The following is a 27,312-nucleotide window of genomic DNA, read 5'->3' as shown; positions in this document are numbered from 1 at the left end:
AACCATAGACTCCAGGTCCTTAGTGGGTCCTGATGGCCAAGAGAGGGATCGGAAGTGCCCTAGAAAGTGCCTATGGGTGGTCCGACGACTCTCCAATACTTCTGAAAGCCTTTGTCCTCTGAACCTCTCTGACCAGTTCCAGCGAGCACATGTGGTAACAATGGGAGTCTAAAGAGAAAGGCAGCGGGGGTGGAGAAGAATTATAAGTCAGGCAAAATCCACAGGCAGCCGGAAGGGGCGGGGCTGAAGGCCAGGGCCTGCATCCCTCGGCCTGAGGAGCTTGAAGCCCCTAGGCTGGGGGTGAGAGTGGGGCTCCGGTCTGCGAAGCGCGCGGGCAGGTGGCACTGGCGGGGGTATTGAGGAGGTTGGCGGTGGCAGGAACCTGGGGAGACTGGAAGGGGCGGGGTCGGTAGGCGAGGCTGGATGGAAGGGGCGGGGCCGGGTGGGCGAGGCGGGACGGAGGGGGCGGGGCCGAGGGGAGAAGCTGGATTGAAGAAGAGGGGGAGCGGTCGAGTGGGCGGAGCTGCGTGGAGAGGGGCGTGGGGCACGGGTTTCGGTGGGAACGAGGTTGGGTTGGGGGCCAGGAGGAGGTTGAAAAGGAGGGAGAACAAGAGGCTCTCTGTTTGCTCCCAAGATCTCATCTTTCCATCCACTCCACCCTACCATGTTTTTGAGGCCTGGATTATTATGAAAAAGGAAAAGGCAAGGTGGCTAACATAAACCTTTCTTTTATGCCCAACCCAGGCCTCCTAGATGTGTGGAGCTGTCCCTGGAGCTGTAGCCCTTCACCACCATCTCTACCTCCTTCCATCTGAAGGATCCTGAAATCTCTGTCATGGAGAAGTACCACGTGTTGGAGATGATCGGAGAAGGCTCTTTTGGGAGGGTGTACAAGGGTCGAAGAAAATACAGTGCTCAGGTGGTGAACAAGGAGGGATATCTCTTGGGTGGGATTCTACAGGGACCAGAATACGGACCTGTATTCCAAAGGCACTGACTCGGTCATTTCTCTTGTGGAGTGTGTGCTCTAATATTGGATTACTAGGTTCAGACCCAAATCCACCATTTCTAGCCTTAGAACTGTGGATAAGTTACTTAAACTCTCAATGTCTCAGTTTCCTCATCTGTGGAATGAAGATAAGAACAGTATCTGATTGATGGGTCTTGAGGATTAAATATGATTCATGCTGAATCACTACATTAGTATAGTGTCTGGCACCTAGTAAACAATAAATTTTATTTTTATTATTGTTATTGTCTATCTTACCACGCAGGAAGAGATAAACCACCTTAACTTTATTCTTCCTTCTTCATTTTCTTCTTCCTTCTCTTTCCCCTAAATCTTTTAAATTTTTACCCAGAGTTCTTTACCCAGATCAGAACACCTCTCCCAGATTCCACCAAAGGGATCTGTCTGGCAGAGGCTGTTTTCTCCTAGGGCAAGAGGTGGGGGGAGTCTGGATAAGGCCAGGGTACTGTAAGGAAGAGGAGTAGGAGACTAGCAGGTAATGAGAATTTGCCCAAACAATCTGAAGCCTGAGTTCTGGAGCTCTGAGGTGAATGTTTCAATAGCATGGTTAGGCCTTGACTCTTCTTCTTAACACTGACAGGTGGTGGCCCTGAAGTTCATTCCAAAACTGGGACGTTCAGAGAAGGAGCTGAGGAATCTGCAACGAGAGATTGAAATCATGCGGGGTCTGCGGCATCCCAACATTGTGCATATGCTTGACAGCTTTGAAACTGACAAAGAGGTGCACTTCAGTTTTGGGTCACCTCTCCCCAGGAAGAAGGGTCCCCCAAATTTCCCAGCCTCAGAATGTATAAATCTGGAGCCATCAGTACCATTGCCTTCTCCCTGCAGGTGGTGGTGGTGACAGACTATGCTGAGGGAGAGCTCTTTCAGATCTTGGAAGATGATGGAAAACTTCCAGAAGACCAGGTATGTTTCCTGGCTCAAACTTGTCCCCTACCCTGACCTCTTTTCAGATTAAGGACTGGTAGCAAAAGCTGAGGGCACTGAGATTCTCCATTTTGAAAACTCCTGAGGAAACTATAAGAGTCTAGGTATATATAGAGACAGTGTGGCATGTCAGTAAAGTAGGTGAACACTGGAGCCAAAATCTCTGAGTACAAAGTTGTCTCTGCCACTTTCTAGCTGGATCCTTTTGGGCCAGTTACCTTAACTTCTTAGCACTCAGTTTCCTCATTTAAAAATGGATGTCATCGGGGCGCCTGGGTGGCTCAGTCGGTTAAGCGTCCGACTTCAGCTCAGGTCACGATCCCGCGGTCCGTGAGTTCGAGCCCCTCGTCGGGCTCTGGGCTAATGGCTCGGAGCCTGGAGCCTGTTTCCGATTCTGTGTCTCCCTCTCTCTCTGCCCCTCCCCCATTCATGCTCTGTCTCTCTCTGTCTCAAAAATAAATAAACGTTAAATTTTTTTAAATTAAAAAAATTAAAAAAAATAAAAATAAAAATGGATGTCATTTTAATGTCTGTCTCATGAGACTATTGTGAAGATTAATGAATTCATGTAAAGCATTTAAATCTTTAAAAAATTTTTTTTTATTTTTGAGAGAGAGAGAAAGCTTGAACATGGGAGAGGCAGAGAGAGAAGGAGAGAGAGAGAATCCCAAGTAGGCTCTGCACCATCAGCATGGACCCCGATGTGGGGCTCAAACCCATGAACTGTGAGATCATGCCCTGAGCCAAAGTTGAATGCTTAACTGACTGAAACACCCAGGCACCCCTCATATAAAGCATTTAAAAGAGTGTCTGATGCACAGTATTCAACATTCCTGTTATTAATGCTTTTGCTGTCACCAGATAGCACGTGTGGTGGTACCAGAGAGGGCAGGAAGGGAATAAGAGTTGTTGTTAAGGCAGGATTCACCACCAACACCTGCTGGTTGGCAGTGGGATTTGGTGGAACACATTCTCCAGCCACACTCATTCTAGGGATTTCTCTGTACTCTAACAAGTAGCCCCCCTCCCCAGGACTTCCTGTTGTAGCAATCCATTTCTTTCTAAGCATTGTCATTTGTAAGTCATCATCATACTTATTTTTTCTGTCTTATTTGTTGTCTGGTTACTTGTCTTGAGAAAAAAGACTTTGTCTTGTTTAATAACAGCTAATGTAGAGGCACCTGGGTGGCTCAGTCAGTTGAGCATCCGACTTCGGCTCAGGTCATGATCTCCCGGTCTGTGAGTTCGAGCCCTGCATCAGTCTGTGCTGATGGCTCAGAGCCTGGAGTCTGTTTCTGATTCTGTGTCTCCCCCTCTCTCTGCCCCTCCACCACTTGTGCTCCGTCTGTCTCTCTCAAAAACTAAATAAACAAAAAAAATTTTTTTTAGTAACAGCTAATGTATATTGAAGGCTTACTAAATGCCAGGCACCATTCTGAGCATGGCATGCTTTGACTTGTTTAATCCTCACAATAATCCTATAAAGGAGGTGGTATTATTATCATGAGCTTACAGGTGATGCATATGAGAGGCACGAGATAATTTGCCCATCCCAGGTCACAGCTAGTGAGACTCGATACATTTTCCTTGAACGAGTGAATGAACAAATGAAAGAATGAGTGAATGGGAGTCAAGAGCTAAGGAAGATGTGGGAAGCTCTGGAAGAAAGAGCAAGAAGAGAAGATCTCATCAGTAATTTAGGGAAATGTCTTTGGGCTCGTCAGTAGGCTCCTTCCTCTGGCCTCTCCTTTCCTTCCCCTGCCTGTTTGACCCCTAGGTTCAGGCCATTGCTGCCCAGTTGGTGTCCGCTCTGTACTATCTGCATTCCCACCGCATTCTCCACCGTGACATGAAACCTCAGAACATCCTCCTTGCCAAGGGTGGTGGCATCAAGCTCTGTGACTTTGGGTGAGGACCCTGACCTTCTGTCTCAGCTTCCAGTTCTGCAAGGAGTCTTCGACCATATGCTTAACTTACCTGGACCTCATTTTAGAACCCGAGCTAAAAGACTGGGGGTTCCTGTTGGGTCTTTGGAAGGTGTTCTCTGTTTGAGTTTGGGATATCTCACACCATGATAGGCCTTGTTTTTATTGAATATGTTTTTTCTCTTCCCAACTCTGTTCCCTCATCTCCTGCAGATTTGCCAGGGCAATGAGCACCAACACGATGGTGCTGACATCCATCAAAGGCACACCACTTTATATGTCTCCAGAGCTGGTGGAAGAGCGACCATACGACCACACTGCAGACCTCTGGTCTGTGGGCTGCATACTGTATGAGCTGGCTGTGGGCACCCCTCCCTTCTACACTACCAGCATCTTTCAGTTGGTCAGCCTCATTCTCAAGGACCCTGTGCGCTGGCCGACCACCATTAGTCCTTGCTTCAAGGTAATGAACGTCGAAAGGGAGATTACTTTTGCATTAGAAACCTGTCTTCCTCTGCCCTGGTTCCCTTTTCCAAAATCTGGGGCAAGACTCTGCCGTTACTGAACTAATGTGGGAGCTGGGCCAAGCTGCGTTGCTTTTCTGCTGCAGGGGCTTATTCTGGGAGGCTGTTCTAAACTCTGCAGAATTTGGGAATACCAGCCAGCCCCTCCCTGGGGCGGGCTATTCATATACATAGTGGGCTATTCATATGTATGTGTGTGTGTGTATATGTGTATATATATTCATATGTATGTATGTGTGTATATATGTGTGTGTGTTTTTAAGTCTATTTATTTGTTTTAAGAGAAAGCACGTACGCGCGGTGGGGAGGGACAGAGAGAGACGGGAGAGAGAGAATCCCAAGCAGGCTCTGCTCTAGTGCAGAGCCCAATGTGGGGCTTGAACTCACGAACCTGTGAGATCATGACCTGAGCTGAAATCAAGAGTTAGATGCTTACCCCACCGAGCCACCCAGGTGCCCCCCGGGGCAGGCTATTCTTTATCACAATGGTAAGGTAGTTTCAAGCCACCAGAGACAGAAACTGTCCTTTTACACATCCTCTCTTCCACTTACTTCCTATCAGATGCAAAGTCCTCATGATATCTAGATTTGCCCACAGACCTCTTAGTCTTCTTCCTGAAAGAAGGAATCTTCAGAAATCCAAATGGGCAGAGCTAGTGGGGCTAGATCAGCGATGAGGGGCAGATGATAGAAGTGGTATCTGTTGATTGCAGCTAAGTCTCAGGAGGTGAGGGAGGGAGGGAGAATAAAGAGTTGACCCTTTTTATTTCTTATCTAGGGCAAAATTTGGGCCCTCAATGGAATTTAAGTGCAACCTTTTCCCAGAGTGCAGTCTCTTTATAACTTTCCCTTGGCCTGTCTAAGATGAAAAGGGACAAGTTTCTCCCTAACCTATTTAGTTGGAGAGGCTCAAATAATTATCAAAAAGAATCTAAGCAAAAGAAATTTAAGTGGGTGATCTACATAGGATATTCATTCTCCCTTAGAGCAGACAGGCAGGCATCTTCAGCAAGAGCCACAATATACTAATCACCTTGTTTTAGAACAGTGGTCATACTCGACCAGTACCTTCTATCCCTATTTTAGGCCCAACTGGGGATTTTCCCAAGGATACACCATAACAGGTACACCCTTTTCAGAGGCAGTCTCCCTTCCCTTCTACCATCTCAAGACTTGCTGAAAGATTTCTGTTTTTCTGTGCTCCCAAACACATCTTTACACAATGACTTGTGTGTGAGTGTGCTTTTAACCACCAATGCTTCTGGTCCTACCCAGCTGCAAACAAACCCGCAATCAAAGGGAGGGCAAAGTGAGCAATTCGGACTCTTTTGAATGTTTGCTTTCTGAAAATGACTGTGAAGGTGACAGTAAGTCTCTGGACAGGAATTGGGGCTCTGCAGGAGGTGAGGCAGAGAAGTCTCTCCCTGAAGCCAGCTAACTGAGGCCTAAGGATAGGATTAGAGAGGGCATGATCAAGACCAGCTAGTTTGCTCATGGAACGGACTCAGGAGTCTTGGTTTCCTAGTTCTGCTGGTGAGTTAGAGGGAGTCTGTAGGAAAGCGATGACCCATGGGGTATTTTTTCTCTCCACAGAACTTCCTGCAGGGACTGCTCACCAAGGACCCTAGGCAGCGTCTGTCCTGGCCAGATCTCTTACATCACCCCTTTATAGCTGGTCGTGTCACCAGTGAGTCATTGGGGTTCCCAGGGCTTTTACACTTCCCTGGTGCTCTTTCCAATCTACCCCCTTCCCCCAGTGTCTGGATGTAACACGTCTGCTTTACCCTACCAGCTGGAACTTTCTTCCTAACCTTTTGCCTAACCTTTGGCACTTCTCTTGCAACCCCACTTCCTCTTTGTCACATTGTCAACATGGCCTCCTTCCACAGAAGCCTGAGGACACTGAAGTTGTCTCTGGCCAAGTGGAGATGGTGGTGCAGCCCCAGTGTGATCACATATTCTCCCTCTTCTTCCCTACAGTAGTGACTGAACCAGCAGGCCCAGATTTGGGTACCCCATTCACCAGTCGCCTACCCCCAGAACTTCAGGTCCTAAAGGACCAACAGGCACACCAGCTGGCCCCCAAGGGCAATCGTTCTCGAATCTTGCGACAAGCCTGTAAACGCATGGCTGAGGAGGCCAAGCAGAAGGTATGTGGACAGAAGGGAATATGTGACATGACCAGCCTAGTGACCGAGAGAATTGGAGAAGGAAGGTTGAGAAAGGGCCATGAATAGGTTTCATTCTGCCCTTTGAGTAGGTACCATTCATACCTATGAATGATTTTGTTTTGTTTTTAAATTTATTCATTTTGAGAAAGGGCATGCGCAGGGGAGGGGCAGAGAGAAAGAGAGAGAGAGAGAGAGAGAGAGAGAGAGAGAGAGAGAATGAGAATCCCAAGCCGGCTCCACACTGTCCACTCAGAGCCTGATGCAGGGCTCGAACTCAGGAACCACAAGATCATGACCTGAGCCAAAACCAAGAGTCAGATGCTTAACCCACTGAGCCACCCAGGCAGCCCACCCCACAACCAAATAGTTTTGATTCAGTGTGTCTCCTGCCCATTTCCCACAGAAACACCAGAACACAGGACCTGCCCTTGAGCAAGAGGACAGGACCAGCAAGATGGCTTCTGGCACAGCCCCTCTGCCCAGACCAAGAGCCACTCCTCAGGAACCAGGCCTCTTGGCTGGGATCTTGGCCTCAGAAATGAAGAACAGCTGGGCTGAGTGGGGGGCTGGAGAGGCCCCCCCTGTACCTCGGTGAGGAGGGGCTAGCCAGGGGTTTATAGATGGAGGTCCCTTGAAGATCTTTGGTTTTAGTCCAAACAAATACAAAATGGTGTCTATCACTAGCCACCACCTAAGTATGGACAGGGCCCTCGGAATCCAGGTCCTGTGTTCTTGAATTACGATTCTGGATGCTTTCCTGATTCATCAGTGGAAATGGGAAGTTTCCTTTCTTTATGCCTCAGTTGTACATTAACTGAGAAGGAAAGAATTGTCTCCATGTAAAAGGGAAGATATTTGAGTTGAGAACTACAGGTGAAAACTGCCAAGGTACGCTTGAGAGTAAGGTTCAAAGTGGAAGGGCAGTCAAGGATATGTGTAGTGGTCAACATCCTGTCCTGCCATATCCTAGAAGAAAGCTCTTTTCTATCCAGTCCTATATGGCTCGTTTTTCATTCGTATCTTGGGCCTAGAGAGAGGAATATGTAGATGAACCCTAAGCCTCACAGGTCTGGAACTCTTCCTGTTCCCTGTTCCTCTGGCAGGGAAAACCAGATCAGCCAGGATTCTGAACCAGCTCTCTTAGAGCTGAGGCCAGAGGTGGTGAGCCAGCGGAGCATTGATGCAGTGGACCTAGAAAATGAGGTGAGCTGTGGGGGCCCCTCTTGGCCTTGACCTTGCCATCAGATGTTGGGTCTGGGTACATGTTTTTCTAGAACAGTGATTCCCAACCATCCAAGAACAAGCTCCCCTGGTGTTAAAAATTGCTTTCTTATTATTAATTTGTAGATTTTTAATTGCACAGTATAAACATGCAATTATCAAAAATTGGAACACATGGGTAGAAATGAAAGTCCTTCTTGTGTCTTACCCCAGTCCCAGAGGTGTCTGCCATTATTAGTTTAGTCTTTCTTTTTCCAAATGTTTGCACTTCTACATGTATGTATACGCATACATAGAAATCTGTAGTTTGACTATTTTAATGTTATTGAGTTCACACTACATGTACTGTTTTGCATCATGCCTCTCTTACCAGATGATCCATTTTGGAGATCTTTCTACATCTGAACATATAATTCTACCTTAATCTTTTCTGGCTTTTTTTTTGGGGGGGGGGGTAGTTAACTTTTTATTTTGAAATAGTTTCAAGCTTCAAGAATAATTGTGAGGATACCACAAAGAATTCCTGTATGCCCTTCATCCAGATTCACCGACTCTTCAAATTCTGCCACAGTGGCTTTATGACTTTCTCTCTGTATATGTCTGCTTATATAAGGGTGTATCCTCTTTCTTGAGTCATTTTAGGGTAAGATGCAATCATGTCCCTTTACCCCTAAGCACTTTAGTGCACATTGGTTAAGAACAAGATCCTTGACCTACACTACTACAGTACAATTACAGAAGCCAGAAATTTAACATTGATACAATTCTGCTACTTGATCTATAATCCATATTCAAAGTTTGCCAATTGGTCCAGTACTATTCCTTATAGCAAAAAAAAATTTTTCCTGGTCCATGATCCAATCCAGGGTTATGCATTGCTTTCATTGTTATATCTCATTAGTTTCCTTTTTTTTAAATTTTTTTTTTCAACGTTTATTTATTTTTGGGACAGAGAGAGACAGAGCATGAACGGGGGAGGGGCAGAGAGAGAGGGACACACAGAATCGGAAACAGGCTCCAGGCTCTGAGCCATCAGCCCAGAGCCTGACGTGGGGCTCGAACTCCCGGACCGCGAGATCGTGACCTGGCTGAAGTCAGACGCTTAACCGACTGCGCCACCCAGGCGCCCCTCATTAGTTTCCTTTAATCTGGAATAGTTCCTAGTCTTCCTTTGTCTTTCATGACTGACAGTTTTGGGGTACACAGGCCAGTTATTTTGGAGAATGTTGCTCAAATTGATACTTTCTCATGATTAAATTCATTTATGTAGTTTTGGTCAGAATACTACATTAGTGATGTGTCCTCGGTACTATAATCTTTTTTCTATTTTTTTTTGTTTTTTTGTTTTTTTATTTTATATTCGAGAGAGAGAGACAGAGCATGAGGAGGGGAGAGGCAGAGAGACAGAGACAGAATCCGAAGCAGGCTCCAGGCTCTGAGCTGTCAGCACAGAGCCTGACATGGGGCTTGAACCCATGAACCATGAGATCATGACCTGAGCTGAAGTCGGACGCTCGGACACTTAACCGACTCAGCCACCCAGGCGCCCGAGTACTATAATCTTTTTAATAACTTCATCATATTTCTTAATATGGATGTGCCATGATTTATTATTCCCTTACTGATTGCCTTTATGACATTGCCAATTTTTTAAAATTATAAATGGACATATTGTAGGTACCTCTTTTGAACACATGCCAGTGTTCTCCAAGAGACTTTTCAAGACCCTTCACATACTGCCAAACTATACCTTTTTAAACCGGTGGTTGAAGCAAATACATCTGTGTTGAAGGATTCCCTGGTTCTTGCATTTACTCCATGATTCTGCAGGTTGAGGGTTACTACCCTTGAACCTTACACACTTCTGACCTTGTTCATTCCCCTATGCCTCAGGAGCCCGACAGCGATGATGAGTGGCAGCACCTGCTAGAGACTGCTGACCCTGTGCCTGTCCAGCTGAAAGCCCCCCTCACTCTGCTGTGCAATCCTGACTTCTGCCAGCGCATCCAGGGTCAGCTGCGCGAGGCAGGAGGGCAGGTAACGGGCAGAAGGATACTGTGGATGGGATTAGACTTTTAATCACAGATGAGGTATTAAAAACATAAGGAGAAAAAGAAAGCTTGTCCCTTTCCAATTCTCTTGCAATCATCCATCTATTTAATTCAATATTTGCTAACCTCCTTTAGTGACACAGAAAGAACAGGCCTTAGGTTTCTCTTTCTTTCTTTTTTTTTTAATGTTTATTTTTGAGAGAGAGAGAGTGCAAGTGGGGGAGGGGCAGAGAAAGGGAGATATAGAACTCGAAGCAGGCTCTAGGCTCTGAGCTATCAACACAGAGCCTGATGTGGGGCTCGAACTCACGAACCGTGAGGTCATGACCTGAGCCGAAGTCAGATGCTTAACCAGCTGAGCCACCCGGGTGCCCCATTGGGTTCTCTTTCGAAAGGGAAGAGCATTCACCTAGAGCAGGGGTCGGCAGACTGATGGTAAACGTTTTAGGCATTGGAGAGCAAGAGGCAAAAATGGAGGGTATTATTTAGTACTTCCATAGTGAGAGAAAGCGCTTTTCCATGAAATCTTTCTTGATTAAATTAAAAATCTTAATTAAATCAGAAATTTTAAAAAAATTTAAGTTAAAAATAAGTATACAATATTTTCTAATATAGGCATACTAATGAGAAGAATGATTCTTTTTTAAGGAATAATATTTTGCTTAATTGGTATTCATAGTGTTCTTTTTTACAAAGCCTTTCCTTTTTTTTAATTTTAATTTTAATTTTTTTTTAATATGAAATTTAATGTCAAATTGGTTTCCATACAACACCCAGTGCTCATCCCAACAGGTGCCCTCCTCAATGCCCATCACCCGCTTTCCCTTCCCTCCCACCCCCCATCAACCCTCAGTTTGTTCTCAGTTTTTTAAGAGTCTCTTATGTTTTGGCTCCCTCCCTCTCTAACCTTTTTTTTTTCCTTCCCCTCCCCCATGGTCTTCTGTTAAGTTTCTCAGGATCCACATAGGAGTGAAAACATATGGTATCTGTCTTTCTCTGTATGACTTATTTCACTTAGCATAACACTCTCCAGTTCCATCCACGTTGCTACAAAAGGCCAGATTTCATTCTTTCTCATTGCCACGTAGTATTCCATTATGTATATAAACCATAATTTCTTTATCCATTCATCAGTTGATGGACATTTAGGCTTTTTCCATAATTTAAGCCTTTTGTTTTCTGAAACACCATGATCTTCCTTACTGGGAACTAGCCAGAATATGTTGCCTGCATTTCTTTCCTTCTATTTTCTTTAAAGTTTTTTTTAATGTTTTTTTTTTAAATTTATTTTTAAGACAGAGCATGAGTGGGGGAGGGGCAGAGATAGGGGGAGACACAGAATCTGAAGCAGGTTCCAGGCTCTGAGCCATCAGCACAGAGCCCGACGTGGGGCTTGAACTCACAAACTGTGAGATCATGACCTGAGCTGAAGTCGGACGCTCAACTGACTGAGCCACCCGGGCGCCGTTTTTTTTGGGTTTTTTTTAATGATTTTTAGGAAATTTACCAAGTTGTGAAACCATCACTATAATCTAGTTTTAGAACATTCTTATCTCCCCAGTAAGATCCCTCATACCCATTTACAAGTCATTATCATTCCCAAAGCCCTGGTCCCAGGCAACCCCTAATCTACTTTCTGTCTCATAGATTTGCCTGTTCCAGGTAGTTCACATAAATGTAATCATACAGTACACAGTTTGGTTTTTTCTTTGTTGTTTTTTTAATGTTTATTTCTGAGAGAGAGAGAGAGAGAGAGAGAGAGCGAGCGAGAGAGCACATGCACGCACCAGCGGGGGAAGGGCAGGGAGAGGGAGACAGAGAATCCAAAGTGGGCTCCACACTGACTGCAGAGAGCCCAATGTGGGGCTCAAACTCACGGAACCACAAAATCACAACGTGAGCCAAAGTTGCACACTCAACTGACTGAGCCACTCAGGCACCCCAATACCCAATTTTTACATCTGGTTCCTTTCACTTAGCGGAACATTTTTGAGGTTCCTTCTTCTTGTGACATATCAATACTTCATTCCTTTTTATTGCTCGTTCTCATTAGAATTCTGTCATATGGCTATATCACATTTCGTTTCTTCATTCATCAGTTGATGGGCATTTGAATTGTCTCCACTTTTTGGCTTTTATGAATAATAATGCAATGAACATTCATATGGAAGTATTTTTGTGGATATATGTTTTCATTTTTCTTCTGTGGATACCTAGGATTGCTGGGTTGGATGGTGATTTACATTCAACATTTTAAGAAACTACTGAACTATTTTCCAAAGTGGCTGCATCATTTAACATTCCTGCCAGCAATGTATGAGGGGCCCCATTTCTCCACATTCTTGCCAGCTTGTATTATTGTCTTTTTATCACTGCCACTCTAGTGAGTGTGAAATAATGGCTTATTGTCATTTTAATTTGCACTTTGCTAATGACTAATGTGGAGTGTCTTTTCATGTGCTTATTAGCCATTTGTGTATCTTCTTTGGTGAAATAGCTCTTCGGTCCTTTGCTCATTTGTAAATTGGGTTCTGTCTTCTTGAGTTATAAGAATTCTTTGTATATTCTGGATAAGAGACCCTTATCAGATATGTGATTTGCAAATATTTTTTCCCAGTCTATGATTTGTCTTTTTATTTTCATAAGAGTGTTTTTTGAAGCACAAAGGTTTTGAATTTTGATGACATTCAATTACCATTTTTTCTTTTTGTGTATTATGCTTTTGGTGTTACGTGGAAGACATCTTTTCCAAACCCAGAGTCAGAAAGATTTCCCCCTATGTTTTTTCTAAAAGTTTTTTTTAATGCTTATTTATTTATTTTGAAAGAGAGAGAGAGAGAGAAAGCACTAGTGGGGGGAGGGGCAGAGAGATGGAGAGAGAGAGAATCCCAAGCAGCCTCTGCGCTGTGCTGTCAGCACGGAGCCAGATATGGGGCTCCATCCCACGAACTGTGAAATCATGACCTGAGCCAAAATTGAGAGTCAGACACTCAACTGGCTGAGCCACCCAGGCGCCCCCATCTGAACTACTCTTTAGCTGTATGATTATTGACTCCTTACTTAACCTATCTAGAAGCTTTAGTGCAAAATGGTTAATTGCATTTCCTGCACAGGGTTATTGTAAAGAGTAAATGAGCAAATAAGTGAAAAGATTTAGAAACACTGAATGGCATATGATAAAGCACTTGATGTAAACATTACTCTCTTTTGAAGAGTATCCTTTTATTTTTTAGAAATTTTTAATTTATTTTTGAGGTGGGGGGACAGAGAGACGAGAGAGAGAGAGAATCCCAAGCAAGCTCCGCGCTGTCAGCACAGAACCCGACACGGGGCTCAATCTCACGAAACTGAGATCATGCATGCCCTGAGCCAAAATCAAGAATCGGATGCTTAGGGGCGCCTGGGTGGCTCAGTCGATTAAGCGTCCGACTTCAGCTCAGGTCACGATCTCGCGGTCTGCGAGTTCGAGCCCCGCATCGGGCTCTGGGCTGACGGCTCAGAGCCTGGAACCTGCTTCCGATTCTGTGCCTCCCTCTCTCTCTGCCCCTCCCCCGTTCATGCTCTGTCTCTCTCTGTCTCAAAAATAAATAAAACGTTAAAAAAAATTAAAAAAAAAAAAAAAAGAATCGGATGCTTAACTGACTGAGCCACCCAGGCGCCCCTAAAGAGTAACCTTTTAAAGAATAGCCATTTCAAAGTATCATACTGACCCTACTTTGTAGGCTATATGAAAATAAGTGGCAGGCTAGATTTGGCCTGTAGGTCATATATAGTTAGTCAAGTCCTGATCTAGAGTTGGATGATATTGCTTTATCTGTCTGGAGTTGAATGACACTGTTTTGCGTCCATTGTGTTTAATCTTTGGAAGTGCGTGTGGGCACATACATATGTTTTTTAAAGTTAAAGGCTGGAGAAGGAAGGGAGCAGATAGGAATGGCACTGGGCCTGACGGAGATTCTGAGGGAGGTCCCCTGTCCCTTGGTCACCACTGTTGTAAGTCAAGTGACCTGACCATCTATATCTATATTCTTCTTCCTTGTTACTGCTTCCCTTTTTCTCTATTCTCCTTCTTTGGGTTTTAGAGTCCCAAAGAAAGGAATGAGAACATTGGTCTGCTTTGCCAACTCCTTGGGGACAATTAGTATTTGTGACTCCTTTTCCCTCTGATAAGATCGATTACTGTCTCTTTCCCTCATGTTGCCCAGATCCTGAAAGGCATGCTGGAGGGTGCTTCCCACATCCTTCCTGCACTCCGAGTCTTGAGCAGTCTTCTGTCCAGCTGCAGCGACTCTGTTCTCTTGTACTCCTTCTGTCGTGAGGCAGGGCTCCCCGGGCTGCTGCTCAGCCTGCTCAGACACAGCCGGGACAGCAACAGTATCCAGCAGGTAAGCAGTAGGCCAGTAGCCTTGAAAGACTTCCAGGACTTTCTGCTCCTTGGATTTCAGTGCCATCTCTATTCGGCCCACTGCCTTTTCTTTTCTTTCCTCCTCTCCGGTTAGTAGACCACGAGTTGCATACTCCACTGCCTTCTGATGCCAGGCAGATCCCGTCAGTCAGGGAGGTAGACTCTGTGTGACTGTATGAGAGTAGTGGGGAAGACGACAGACCGGAGATCTTGTGCTCAATCTGAATGGGACATGCCCTCAGCTTCAGCTCACTGTTGCCACATGAGAACACGGGCCCCGTGTTGCCAGATCTTCCAGTTTTCTAAGAGAAGCTAGAAATCCAGATTTTTATGCTCAATTTCCCAATATTTAGAGCACTGTGGTTTGGAATATTAAATCCTAGGTTTTATTGACCTGCTTTTATAGAACAGAGTACTGAAATTCAGGGATTAATCAATTTATACACCAGCATTAGCTTGTAAATGGCCACAGGGACAATAAATGGAGGAGGTAGGATAAACAGAGGAGGTAGGCATGAGGCTCAGGGTGTCTGAGGCCAGATCTGTGCTACCCCACGCTGCATTCTGCTGTGGCTGAGCTGAGAGGACAGAACACTGAAATGTTTAACGGGAAGCTGCATCCTGCTGGTGAGTGTTAACCTTGAATGTTTCTAAGGAATTTAGAAAGGAATTTGAGCTATTTGAAAAATAGAGCCTCCTGAACTCCTAAATGCTATTCTGGCCAAGCAAGATACAGGCTGTTTACAGCCCCCTGGCTGCCCCTTTGTTACCTCTAGATTTCCTCTTTCTGTCCAGAAGCCTCCCTGTTTGGTCAGCCTGACTGGATATCTGACACCTTTTTCACTGCCTTTTCTCTTCGTCTACATTGCCCTTATTCTCCGTCCTCTTCCCTGGCAGCAATGTTGGTATGGGACCTTCTTACGGCACCTGATGGCTGTGATTCAGGCCTATTTTGCCTGCACCTTCAATCTGGAGAGGAGCCAGACAGGTGACAGGTGGGATGAGAGCCAGCTTTGCTCTGTTGGCCACTTTGGCTTCAATTTCTACCCCCAATTCTTCCTTCCTCTATTAGGAAGAGGCTAAGTGAGGAGAAAGCAACAGGTTAGGGATCCCCTGATTCTCTTAAGGACCGAGACCACTCTAAGTTCACCCCAAGACTTTGAGGTTCTAAGGGTCACCATACACTAAATGGAAGGGTCACAATTTAAGTAACGTAGAGAAAATGGCAAAGAAAGGTCATGGAGGGTATGTAAGACTCTGTGTGTGTTTAGTGGGGGGAGGGGAAGGAGCATTCTGATATATTCCTTTGCACAGATTCTCCTACCTGCAGAACTGACGTTTACCACACGTGGGCTTTTAGAGAGATGGGCTATTTTTTCCCAGCCTACAGGTGTTTCAGGAGGCCGCCAACCTCTTTTTGGACCTGTTGGGGAAACTGCTGGCCCAACCAGATGACTCTGAGCAGACTCTAAGGAGGGATAGCCTTATGGTAATCTGCTCCCTTGTCCAGATTTCTGTCTCTGATATCTTTCCATGTTTCTCCCTTTCCCTTTCTTATAACTATAGAGGGTTAGATCAAAGTAATAGAACAAACATTTATTGAGTACCTACTGTGTGCCTTGTGCCACTTGAGTACGAGAAGGTCCCCATTGTCAAGGGACTAGTAGTCTAGTAGGAGAGATGAAAAATGATCAAGGACAACAGCATGAAAAGTACATTAGAACTTGTATAAAACTTGTATAAAGTACAGAAGCACCACTGAAGAAGATATGATTAATATCACTTGGGGAGTCATAGAAGAAATCTCAAAGGAAATCATCTTTGCTAGGATTCGAAGAATGCATAGAAGTTTGCCGGGTGGGTGAGGCAGAAAGTAGGGAGGACATTCTAAGCAGAAAGAGCAGCATTTACAAAGGCCCAGAGGCATTAAGGACTGTGGCCTGTTTCAGGGAACTACAAATAGAAGTATTTCTTCTTTTTTTTTTAAAATTTTTAATGCTTTTTTAATTCATTTTTGAGAGACAGAGAGAGACAGAGCACGAGTGGGGGAGGGGCAGAGAGAGAGAGGGAGACACAGAATCTCAAGCAGGCTCCAAGCTCTGAGCTGTCAGCACAGAGCCCAATGAGGGGCTTGAACCCACGGACCGTGAGATCATGACCTGAGCCAAAGTCGGATGCTTAACTGACTGAGCCACCCAGGCACCCCTAGAAGTATTTCTTTTTGAAGAGACTTGCAGATGGACTAGTATTTCCCAAATGTATTTGCCCTACGACTAGCAAGCTAGTGGATTCTCGCCCCTGGACTCTGGAAATGAGGGACAGGAGAATAGAAGATTGAATGAGAAGATAGCGGAGTTCTGACTGATCTCCAAGGAGACACTTAGGGAGGAACATGAGCAAGGAAATAAACAGTTGCCTAGCCATTGTTCAGACTGGCAATTGGGAACACAGATCTGGGCTGCATTTCTGCCTCCAGTGAGCAGTCCATTCAAACTCTTCTAGTCTGAGAGCCTATTTTAACCTCCCTCATCCTTTCAAGTCAGGAAGCTTTCAATGTCTAACCTAAACTTTGGCCATCAGTGACTCACATTATTGGCCAGCATTTGTCATATGTCACTGTGCAGTGAGTGCATAGGAAGTTTGGAATAAATATCCCACCTCCTGAACTTCTGAATCAGTAAGACTGGGTTGGAAGGGACCCAGGAATCCCCAGGAATTCTCATACTCGTGGACTACAGATAACACTTTGAGAAACATCATCTAGGAAGCAGCTGATCAGAGAATAGGATTGATAACCTAAAGTTGCCATCCTTGAAATGTGAAGGCAATTAATTATAATGCATTTTCTGTGTGAGGAATACTTAGAATGCCACAGCTGGTCCCCCTGGGTTTTCTCCTTTATTCTCAGGTTTTCTGGGGGGATTCTTGCTCCTTACCCTAAACCCAGTCAGTTTTCTGCTGCCCTAATGTTAATGCCGCCCTTGTCTCCCTTAGTGCTTTACTGTTCTGTGTGAAGCTATGGATGGGAACAGCCGGACCATCTCCAAAGCCTTTTACTCCAGCCTGCTGACTACCCAGCGGGCTGTGCTGGATGGGCTCCTTCATGGCCTGACAGTTCCCCAGCTCCCTTTCCACATACCCCCAGGTAACCAGAGTAGGGAGTGGAGGTTCTCTTGCCTTCTGAGTAACTCCGGCTGTGCCCTCCCGACTGCCATTGCCTCGAAGAGTGCCTGGCATTTAGTGAGGGCTCAGCAACTAACTGTGCACTGAAAGAATGAATGGGGATCCGAGACAAACAATCAGACCCCACCCTGCGTTCTTTGCTTTTCTCCATAGGAGCCCCCCAAGTGAGCCAGCCACTATGGGAGCAGAGTGAGGACCTGCCTGGAGCCATGTCCTCTGCACTGGCAGCCATATGCACTGCTCCTGTGGGGCTGCCCAGCTGCTGGGAAGCCAAGGAGCAGGTCTGAGCTGCAGTTTCTGATTTCCTCTCATCCATGTTGCCGGAGATGAGGCTGGCCTCAGCTTCTCAGAAAGGCAGAAAAACAAGCATTTTTGCTTCCCCTTACTCTGTACTTCCAGAAACAGATGCTTCCACCTGGGTCTGGTAATCTGGCCACTTGTTGAACACGATGTCGCCAAAATCCCAGAACCCTTGGCCAGCTGGCTAGAGAGCTCATTGACAAACTGCCCATGTGGTAGGGTAGCTGACCCGAAGCCACCTATGATGCTGCCTCAAGGGCTCAGGATTTAGATTTCCTGCTCCCTTTTGGCCAGCAACACTTTCCTCTATACCTGTCTCTACTAGGGCTAAACTAGGCCATGACTTTTGGTTCTTCTTTGGCCATGAAGACTGGGAATAGAATGGGATCTGAGGTTCCTGGTGAACCTGAGGAAGAGTGGCTAGCAAGGGGTTGAGAACCCTGAGTAGTTGGAGATATGAGAGGAACAGGATTGGAATATGGGAATGGGGTTGAGGCTTCAAGTATGTCCCTACAGATCTCTCAGCATTTGGCGAATCAGCTCACCGAGGACAACAACCAACTGAGACCGTCCCTTATCTCTGGCTTGCGGCATCCCATCCTGTGCCTACACCTTCTCAAGGTACTGCCTGTCCAGAACTCTTGGGACTTCAGATTTCTTTTTAACCCCCAAGACCAAGAGAGAAAGACACTGAGAGAGACAAGAGACCCCAGAGGGTCCCTTTCTGCTTTTCAGTCTGTTCAACCTGAGATGGCCCCACTGTTAGCCAGTCCTCACTAGAATAGAGCAGTAGCCCTATCTCACCGTCTTATAGCAAGAAGAGGCGGAAGTTGGCCTGAACTTCTCGAATTGCCCCGGTGTGGACACTAGATCTGCGGAGAGGCTAGCCTGCTTCTCAGCTGAGCCTTCTGATCCAGGAACCCAGGGGCTGCTCGGCTTCACTGACAGACTGCTTTCCACTCCTTTAGGTTCTCTACTCATGCTGCCATGTCAGTGAGTGCCTGTGCCATCTGCTAGGGCAAGAGCCCCTGGCCTTGGAGTCACTGTTGATGCTGGTCCAGGGCAAGGTAGGCCAGGAACACAGGCAGGTATATCGTGGTGGCCCTACTGTCTCAATCAGAAGTTGCTCTGATATCTTTGGTTTCCTTTGTAGGTAAAGGTAGTAGATTGGGAAGAGTCTACTGAGGTGGCACTCTACCTCCTCTCCCTTCTTGTCCTTCGGCTGCAAGATCTGCCTTCTGGGTAAGCCTGAAGTAGGGTCTCTCCACTGGAATCTTCCCTCCCGATAGCTCACCCTGACGTAGAATATGGGGAACGGGACCTTACAGCCTATCCTCAGAAGGGATGGGGATAGAAGGGATGGGGATGTTCTCTACACAGAACAAAACAGACCTAGATTCCTACCAACTTTGTGCCTTGGGGCAAGGTCAAGCAGCCGTGTAGAGAGTGCCATCCAGCGGGGAGGGAGGCCACTCCCTAGCCTCCTTTCATTTGGTGCATCCTTTGATGAATCTTCTTTTTCCAGAATGGGGAAGCTAGGCAATGAGATTGCTACTCTCTTTACCCATTCACACGTTGTCTCTCTCGTGGTGAGTTTTCAGTTTTCCCCTTCTTCCCCTTTTCACCCTGCCACCCAGGCCTGCGGGGTGCGCGGGCATCACTCTCATCAAGAGGTGGTTATGACGCATTCTTCTGGGCCAGAGACATAAATCTTCTCTGCCTGTCGTGACTACTGTGCAGATTCAGACATTCCTTCTCTTCCTCTAATTCCCCAGAGTGCAGCAGCCTGCCTGTTGGGTCAACTTGGTCAGCAAGGGGTGACCTTTGACCTCCAGCCTGTGGAGTGGATTGCCGCAGCCTCACATGCTCTGTCTGCCCCTGCAGAGGTGAGGTATACCAGAGAGGGCACAGACAACATTTTCACTGAGTCAGACCCAGGACTCCACTTGGGGGCGAGACTGAAGTGCCAGCTTGGCTGGGGCAAACTAAGCAGTCGTTCTTTTCCTCCCTGTCTGCCCCCAGATGACAGCTTCTCTGAGCCCAGACTGGGCTGACACTTCCAAAGAGGGACAGAGGGAGGGGGACCCGAGTTACCTACTGGAGGATGAGATCTTCCTGCCTACTTTAGTCTCCTCCCGCAGAAGCTTCTGCTCCTGTTGTTAGGGTCATTTCAAAAGCTTAATCTCTTCCCCTCTGACTACAGTTTGGCTTCCCTGTCCCCCCTCCTTCTCCTTAACTGAAATGGAAAAGGTGGCTGGCATCCCGAGAACTCTTGAGGAATCCAGTCCATTGTGTAGACTCCTTTCTGCTTTCTCCTTTTCCGGGCCTTCCCCCCGCCCCCCCCCCCCCCCGCCTCTCCTTTTTAGGTACTTTGGAACCCCTATTTCTTTCATTTTGTAATAAGGATAGACTTCGTATTCAAATGATCATCATCCTTATAGATGCAGAATTCTTTATAATTTGGAAAGCACCTCACATCTTATCTTACAACACACTTGAAAGAGAGACACATGAAATGTAATGAGACTCACCTGCTTTTTCTAGATAAAGTTGAACTTCAGAGAGGTGGTACCAGTAGTGATGACACTCACATTCATCCAGGAGCCCCAGTCAGAAATCTGGGAGTCATCATAGACTGTGTTCTCTGCTCCATTATTCCCCCATCTAGATGGTTCCCCCAGGTCCCATGTGTTCCGCCTTCCTGTTGTCTCAGATCTTTTTTTACCTGGCACCATCACTGCCCTGCCTTAGTTTGTGTGCACACCATCTATCTTTCACTGTGGCGCTTGCCCGCTGAAGGATCTCTATTCTAGGCTCTCTCCTCTCCAGTCTATTCTCTTCACTGCCACCAGGGTGAGCTTTCTTAAAAGTCTAGTCGTTTGTTCAAGTATTTAGCACAGAAGTATCTATTGAGTGCCGAGCGCTATTCTGGGTTCTGAGACTACAGCAGTGAATAACAGACGAAAATCTTGCCCACGTGGAGCTTGTGGAGCTCAGTGGCTTCCCATTGCTTCCGGGATAAAGTCCAGACTCCTTTACCTTCTCCTCAAAGCTCATCTGTTACCTCTGGGCTCTATAATCCTGCTCTACCAGGAGTTACCACTTCCAAAATTCACTATCATTTTTCATGACCTGCCTTCATTTATGCTACAAGGAATGGTGTCCCTTCCTACCACCTCCTTCTCTTGACTGCTTTTTGAACTTTTAATTCATCGGTGTTCTACCTCCAGAAGGCAGAGTTAGGCACTCTCAACTGTGTCTCCACCCCCACCCCAACCCCAGCCTCTTGTGTAGCAAGTGTCTTCCGACCCTACCAGATGATGTGTCTTTAGAGCAGAGGTAGTCATTGAATGAATAGTCAGGAACCAGGACTTGTGTAAGTCCAGGAGAGCTTTCCCCACTACACCAGGCAGAGGACAAGCTCTTTCTGCCTGACCAGGAGTTGCAGGCATGGGTTTATGAGGCCCCTTCATCTCTCTTGGGGATCTGCATTCTTCCTGCCTCTCTCTGTCAGGTCCGGCTGACTCCACCAGGTGGCTGTGGATTCTATGACGGCCTCCTCATCCTGCTGCTGCAGCTTCTTACCCAGGTACAGGTGCATCCTAGGTTGGATGGGAAGGCAGGAGAGACAAGCTAGGCATTTTGATGAACCGCTAGACGATAGGAATGAAGAAGCAACCCACACTTGCCTCTTCTGTCAAATATGGTGGCCGTGATTACCTTCAAAAGGGCCCCCCTGCCCTCATCGTGGACCCTTTCTGGGGAATTCCAGCTGCATCCCAGGATTCAGTGGGGAGGAGAGCTGTAATTCCCTGGTTTCTAGCAGACACTTGCGTGGGTTAAGATGTGATAAGAAAGGTAACTAAGACAACAGGGAAATCCCACGTTGTTGGGAAAACAGAGGAATTATTTCTGGGACTCCCTTTCCTTAGAGATCAGGGATAAGAGTGAAAAAAAAGAAAAGAAAAGAAAAGAAAAAGGCATTGTGATACCTGACTTTGACTTCCCTACCCACCCTCCTTCAATTTCATCTCCAGCCAGGGAAGGGTAGCCCGATAAGGGACGTGGCTAACTCAGAAATGTGGACCATTCTATGGCACCGCTTCTCCATGGCTCTAAGGCTCCCCGAGGAGGTGTCTCCACAGGAATCACAGCCATCACAAAGCCCAGAGCCAGACTGGACGCTGATCTCACCCCAAGGTATCTTTCCATAAGCATGGCCTCCTTTGATCCTTTTCAAGAGGAGGCAGCCTAGAACTGGGTTAGCCCACAGAGATTGCAGCCGCTGCCCCCTGGGGAGAGGATGGCACAGACTGCGCTGGATGTGAAGGGGACTAAATAGGTGGGGGCCCTGGAGAAGCTGGAGCATCCGGGGCCCTTCCTGCACCACTGGGTCTCCATTCTCGGTGTTTCCAGGCATGGCAGCCCTGCTGAGCCTGGCCATGGCCACCTTCACCCAGGAGCCCCAGTTATGCCTGAGCCACCTGTCTCAACGTGGAAGTATCCTCATGACCACCCTGAAGCACCTGCTTTCCCCCAGCTTCCTGCGTCAGCTGGGCCGGGCGTGAGTTCGAGCTAGACGAGGGAGACCAGACTGTCCAGACAGTCTGCAGTGTGGCGGTGGGGAGGGGTGGGCAGGAGAGCCGTAGCTGACAGCTTGAGCTATGAGGCCAGAAATAGGACTGGTGAGGTTGGAGAAGGGGCGCTGGACTTGGGGATTTGAGAAGGGGGCAGAGAATAATAAAGGGTGGGTGAGTAAAACCGAGTAAATCCTTCCACTCTGCCCTCCTTAGGCCTCACGGGTCTGGGTTTCTGCCTGTCGTGGTGCTCTCTGTCTGCCAGCTCCTCTGCTTCCCCTTCGCCCTGGATGTGGATGCCGACCTCCTTGGAGGTGTGTTAGCTGACTTAGTGGACTCAGAAGTCACAGCCCGCCTGCTGCAGGTATTTGGGAAAGCCACCAGGCGTGAAGGTGGAGGAGGAAGATGGCCGACCTCGTGTATTGTAATTCACTTCCCAACAGCTCCAGGGCTCCCCTGAGCTCCTGGAAGAGTGGAGCATCTGGCTTGATGTAAGCGTTGGAGTGGAGAAAGCATTCAGGCCTGAGCAGAAGCACTAGTTAGAGCTGGGGCTGGCGCCTCCCGTCTCCATCTGTCCCTCATCTGGATCTGTTGAAGCTCTGTGGGGAGGACATCCCAGTCTGGGCAGGGAGACTCAGCTCCTCAGCCAGGAGTCACTTCTGTGCAATTCTTGGCATTCAGCAGTGGGTTTTTGAAGGCAGAGAGCCTGAGTCCTTGCAGAGCAAGGAATGATCCTGCACCTGTTCTCTTGGGCTCCACAGTCTCACGTGGAGGGCTCGGGTCAGGTCTTCCAGCTCTCTGTGGCATTTCTCAGCATAGCTTGGCTTTTCTCTTGGCCAGAGCTTGGGCCCCTTCTAGCTACCTCGCTGCGGTGAATTCTTCCTCTCCCTGAACCACTTTGCCTGCTCCTCTATCCCTTCTCCCAGGTCTGCTGCCACCATCTTCCGTTGACGCAAGTTGAGTTGCCTGTCAGCCTCCTCACACACCTGGCCCTCGCGGATTCCACCTCTCTCAACCAGTTTGTGAACACAGTGGCTGCCTCCCCTAGAACCATCATCTCCTTCCTCTCAGTTGCCCTCTTGGGTGACCAGCCGCTGCTGACCTCTGACATTCTCTCCTTGCTGGCCCACACAGCCCGAGTACTGTCCCCCAGCCACTTGTCCTTCATCCAAGAACTCCTGGCTGGCTCTGATGAAACCTATCGGCCTCTGCGCAGCCTCCTGGGCCACCCAGAGAATTCTGTGCGGGCCCGCACTTACGGGCTCCTGGGCCACCTGCTGCAATACAGCATGGCTGTGCGTGGGGCACTGCAGAGCCAGGCTGGGCTGCTCAACCTTCTGCTGCTGGGGCTTAGAGACAAGGACCCTGCCGTGCGGCGCGGTGCCAGCTTTGCCGTGGGCAACGCAGCCTACCAAGCTGGTCCCCTGGGACCTGCCTTGGCAGCCGCGATACCCAGTGTGACCCAGCTACTTGGAGATCCTCAGGCTGGTATCCGGCGCAATGCCGCGTCAGCTCTGGGCAACTTGGGCCCTGAGGGGTTGGGGGAGGAGCTGTTACAGTGCCAAGTGCCCCAACGGCTCCTAGAGATGGCCTGTGGAGACCCCCAGCTAAACGTGAAGGAGGCTGCCCTCATTGCCCTCCGGAGCCTCCGACAGGAACCCTGCATCCATCAGGTACACCCCTGGGGACTTCCGGACCATGACGATGGGGTTGTATTTCACGACATTTTTCTGAGATAGCCTTTAAGGAATTGGGATGCTGGGAAACCCATGGGCGGTGTCTTGGAGATGGGTATGCCATCTACCATCTCCCACCCTGGAAAAGGGAAGGAATGTGGGAGAGGGCTCCGATGAGTGGCAAATTCCCAGGATCTCCAAGCCCAGGGGTTCTCTCTTCTTGAGTCTACGTGGGAAGGAGGTGAGGCCAGAGGAGGTGATGTTGAGGTCTAGAGGGATTTCATTCTGGGGGCTGGGAAGGGGCTATCTTTTTTCTTTTTTTTCTTAGCACTTACCACGTGAAAAGCGCCATGCTAAGCATTTTACCTTTATTACCTGGTTTAAGCTATTATATTCCTCATTTTGCAGGTGAGGAAACTGAGGCACTAAGGATTTAATAACATGCCCAAGTTACAAAGCTAGTTTGGGGAACTGGACTTCTGAGCTCAAGGGTCTGAGTCCTGAGCCCATACCTTAACCACTGCTTTATTCTGCTTTTTCTGCTTGTGACATAAGTAGCCTAATGGGAATCACACATCTCCCTATGATAAGGCTAAACCTCCAAATTATAATAAAGCAGTGTGGGAACATTGGCTGGTTCATGCAGAACAGAAATTTTGATGGGATGGTGATGATGTAAATTATAGGATTTTCTGGCAATCCATATGGGGAAATAATATAAGAGACTCTTGGTGGTACTGAGGTTAAGACCCACTGGTCAAGATTCATGACTAGGAATCACACTTTTTGACTTACTGTCACTGCTGCATTTATGACCCCTTCCTGGGACAAATGCATGGATCCCTCGGTGCCTCAGTTTCATGGTGTGTAACCGAAGAGAATGGCAGTAGACCTCCGGTCTCGATGAGCCCTCTCTCCAAAGTTTCTCTTTCCCCGCAGAATCTATATTGATTCCCCAGGGGCCCATTGTCTTTTTCTTTCTTTACTAGAGTGGGAATTGCTGGGCCAAATGAGAGTCCTCTGCATGTCCTATTCTGTCATCTGCTCTCTGTCTCACAGGTGCTGGTGTCCCTGGGGGCCAGTGAGCGATTAGCCATGCTCTCTCTGGGGAATCAGCTACTGCCGCATAGCAGCCCCAGGCCTGCCTCTGCCAAACACTGCAGGAAACTCATTCACCTCCTGAGGCCAACCCACAGCACGTGATCTCAGATTCCTACGGTCCATCCACCCACGGTCCATCCACCCACTTTCGTTACCCCTCTATTGCCAACCTTTTTCTACTATTCAAGCCACCAACTCAACCAAGAACTAAAAAGAGACTAAAAAAAGAGATAAGCTACAAGTCAAATGATTTAAGAACGAGAAACTAGAAGAGATTTATGTATAAAGCTCCCTCCTTTCCCCAGATTCAGGATGATTTCAATCAGTAAACTTCATTGCTGTTGGTGCCAGAGAAGATTCCTTCCTTTTGTACATGCAGGGGTCTTTCTCCAATAATGTGCCTTTAACCCCAGGGGCATACCTCCCAGACCTCAGGGAGGTACCTTCTACCTGAGAGGCCGCTTCCTTTCTAGAGCTTGTATAATCCTCCCAACAGGTTCTTGCTTTTGTGCACTGGCCCTAGGACAGTGACGAAGACTGAGCCCATCTCAGCTCTAGGCTATGGGGATAAATGCTGCTGTGGATGGTTTCCTGACCCATAGCCCACATTCCCATCCATGGGTTATGTAGAGAGTCTTTTCTTTTTTCTTTTTCCTTTCCCCTCTCTCCCCTCCCCTTTCCTCTCCTTTCCTTTATTTCTTTAACTTTCTCCTTTCTTTCTTTCTTTCTTTCTTTCTTTCTTTCTTTCTTTCTTTTTTTTCCTTTCTTTCTTTTCCTTCCTTCCTTCCTTCCTTCCTTCCTTCCTTCCTTCCTTCCTCCCATCCACCCATCTTTTCTATGTAAACTCCTGTAGTAAAAGGTATACCTCACCTTACTTGGAGATGCCAGGGTAAGAGCTTGGGTGGGGGGTCAGCTCCTCTCTTGGCTGCTGGTTGGTGCTGCAGCTCTTGTGTCCCGTTCACACAAGACCATGGTTTGGGACCTTATTTATTTATATCTGTTCCTGCCTTCCAGCTTCCTGCATTTCAGCTGAGCTACATGTGGTCACCTACTTCCAAGCCAAGACCAGTGGAGCTGAAATAGGAGAGATAGGATTAAACAGAGCCGTACATTGGATTGCTTTGTGATCTCAGGCTTAGTGATGAGTTTTGATGTTTGATGGAGTTTCAATGTATAGGGAAGCCCAATTGCTTGAGAAGGGCAGCCGTTTAGGACATCGTGTATTTCACCAGAAAGAGATGTTTGGCAGACCCATTAGAGTTGAGATCCAGCTGGAAACATACTACAAAGTTTCAACCCTGACTCACCGGATGGCTTGCGACAAGCTTCCCAGAGCCTTCCTTGGTTTCTCTATCCATAAAATGGGGGTATTACTTTTTGTCCTTCCTTAAATTCCAATTGTTTTTGAAATGAAAGATGAATAAAGTACCTTAGTTTTATAAGGAATTTTATTTAGCATTCATCTTCATTGTCTGTGTTTATATTTTAGCAAAAATAACATTTTTTTCTAGAGACCACTGGAATTTTCTCCTGTCCAGATTATGGCAGTTCAGTTCAACATTGAGTTCTTTCTCTGTGCGAGGTACTGTTGTAGGCACTGGAGATAAAGCAGTGCTTGTTTGTCATAGAGTTTCCATTCTAGCTGCGGAGTCAATGAACTTACCAAAATAAGTGAATTCTGCACAGGATGTAGAGAGGTGATAAAGCTCTGGAGAACAATGAAGCGGAGAAAGAGGACGAGGAGTGCTGAGGTGGATGGTTAAGGTAGGCCTCACTGGGATGACCTTTGAGCAAAGACTTGATGGAGATGAGGGAAATGAGCAGTGTAGCTATCTGAGGGCAAAGTGAGGCAGAGAGAATAATCACTTCAAAGGTCCGGAGATGGAAGCTTGCCTGGTGAGCTTGAGGAGCTATGATGAGGCCAGTTTGGATGGCAGAAGTGAAGAAGGGGGAGAATAGTAGGAAATGAGGACAGGAAGGTAGTGAGGACCAGAGGTAAGCCTGTAGTAGACCTTGTACTTCGAGTAAAGTAGGGATGTATTGGAGAGTTTTGACAGAGAAGTGATGTAATCTACTTGTGTTCTGAAAGATTACTCTCCATTCTGGTGTTGTGCATGGACTGTGAGGAGTGGGGGAGGCTGGGAAGCAGGGTGAGGGCTTAGGAGGCTGTGGTGGTACTAATGGAATGGTGAAAAGTAGTCAGATTCTGAATATATTT

The 27,312-nt window shown here is 47.2% G+C and overlaps 1 protein-coding gene across 5 annotated transcripts; it reads left to right on the top strand.

Annotated features, from left to right (window-relative positions):
- Positions 1–25: 25 nt before the first annotated feature.
- STK36 (serine/threonine kinase 36) lies at positions 26–26,503 on the top strand. 5 transcript variants are annotated; one of them, XM_047873492.1, is made up of 27 exons: positions 26–154; positions 745–919; positions 1,611–1,751; positions 1,862–1,939; positions 3,738–3,868; positions 4,099–4,348; positions 6,003–6,096; positions 6,390–6,559; positions 6,984–7,171; positions 7,684–7,783; positions 9,695–9,838; positions 14,058–14,237; positions 15,155–15,252; positions 15,641–15,746; positions 17,252–17,402; positions 17,594–17,721; positions 18,257–18,361; positions 18,709–18,807; positions 18,894–18,982; positions 19,266–19,329; positions 19,516–19,626; positions 21,255–21,329; positions 21,778–21,940; positions 22,157–22,304; positions 22,534–22,681; positions 23,244–23,990; positions 25,053–26,503. In XM_047873492.1, the coding sequence occupies exons 2-27, from the start codon at positions 836–838 to the stop codon at positions 25,194–25,196; spliced, it is 3,936 nt and encodes a 1,311-aa protein (XP_047729448.1). In that variant the 5' UTR covers positions 26–154; positions 745–835; the 3' UTR covers positions 25,197–26,503. The 5 variants fall into 5 exon arrangements, with proteins under 5 accessions (XP_047729448.1, XP_047729450.1, XP_047729451.1 ...); XM_047873494.1 differs by lacking the exon at positions 26–154 and adding an exon at positions 226–300; XM_047873495.1 differs by lacking the exon at positions 26–154 and adding an exon at positions 301–338.
- Positions 26,504–27,312: the final 809 nt, after the last annotated feature.

Source organism: Prionailurus viverrinus, chromosome C1, assembly GCF_022837055.1.
Source record: "Prionailurus viverrinus isolate Anna chromosome C1, UM_Priviv_1.0, whole genome shotgun sequence".
Taxonomy (NCBI): Eukaryota; Metazoa; Chordata; class Mammalia; order Carnivora; family Felidae; genus Prionailurus; species Prionailurus viverrinus.
Note: the sequence above shows the minus strand (reverse complement) of the source record. Positions and strands in the feature narration are given on the sequence as shown.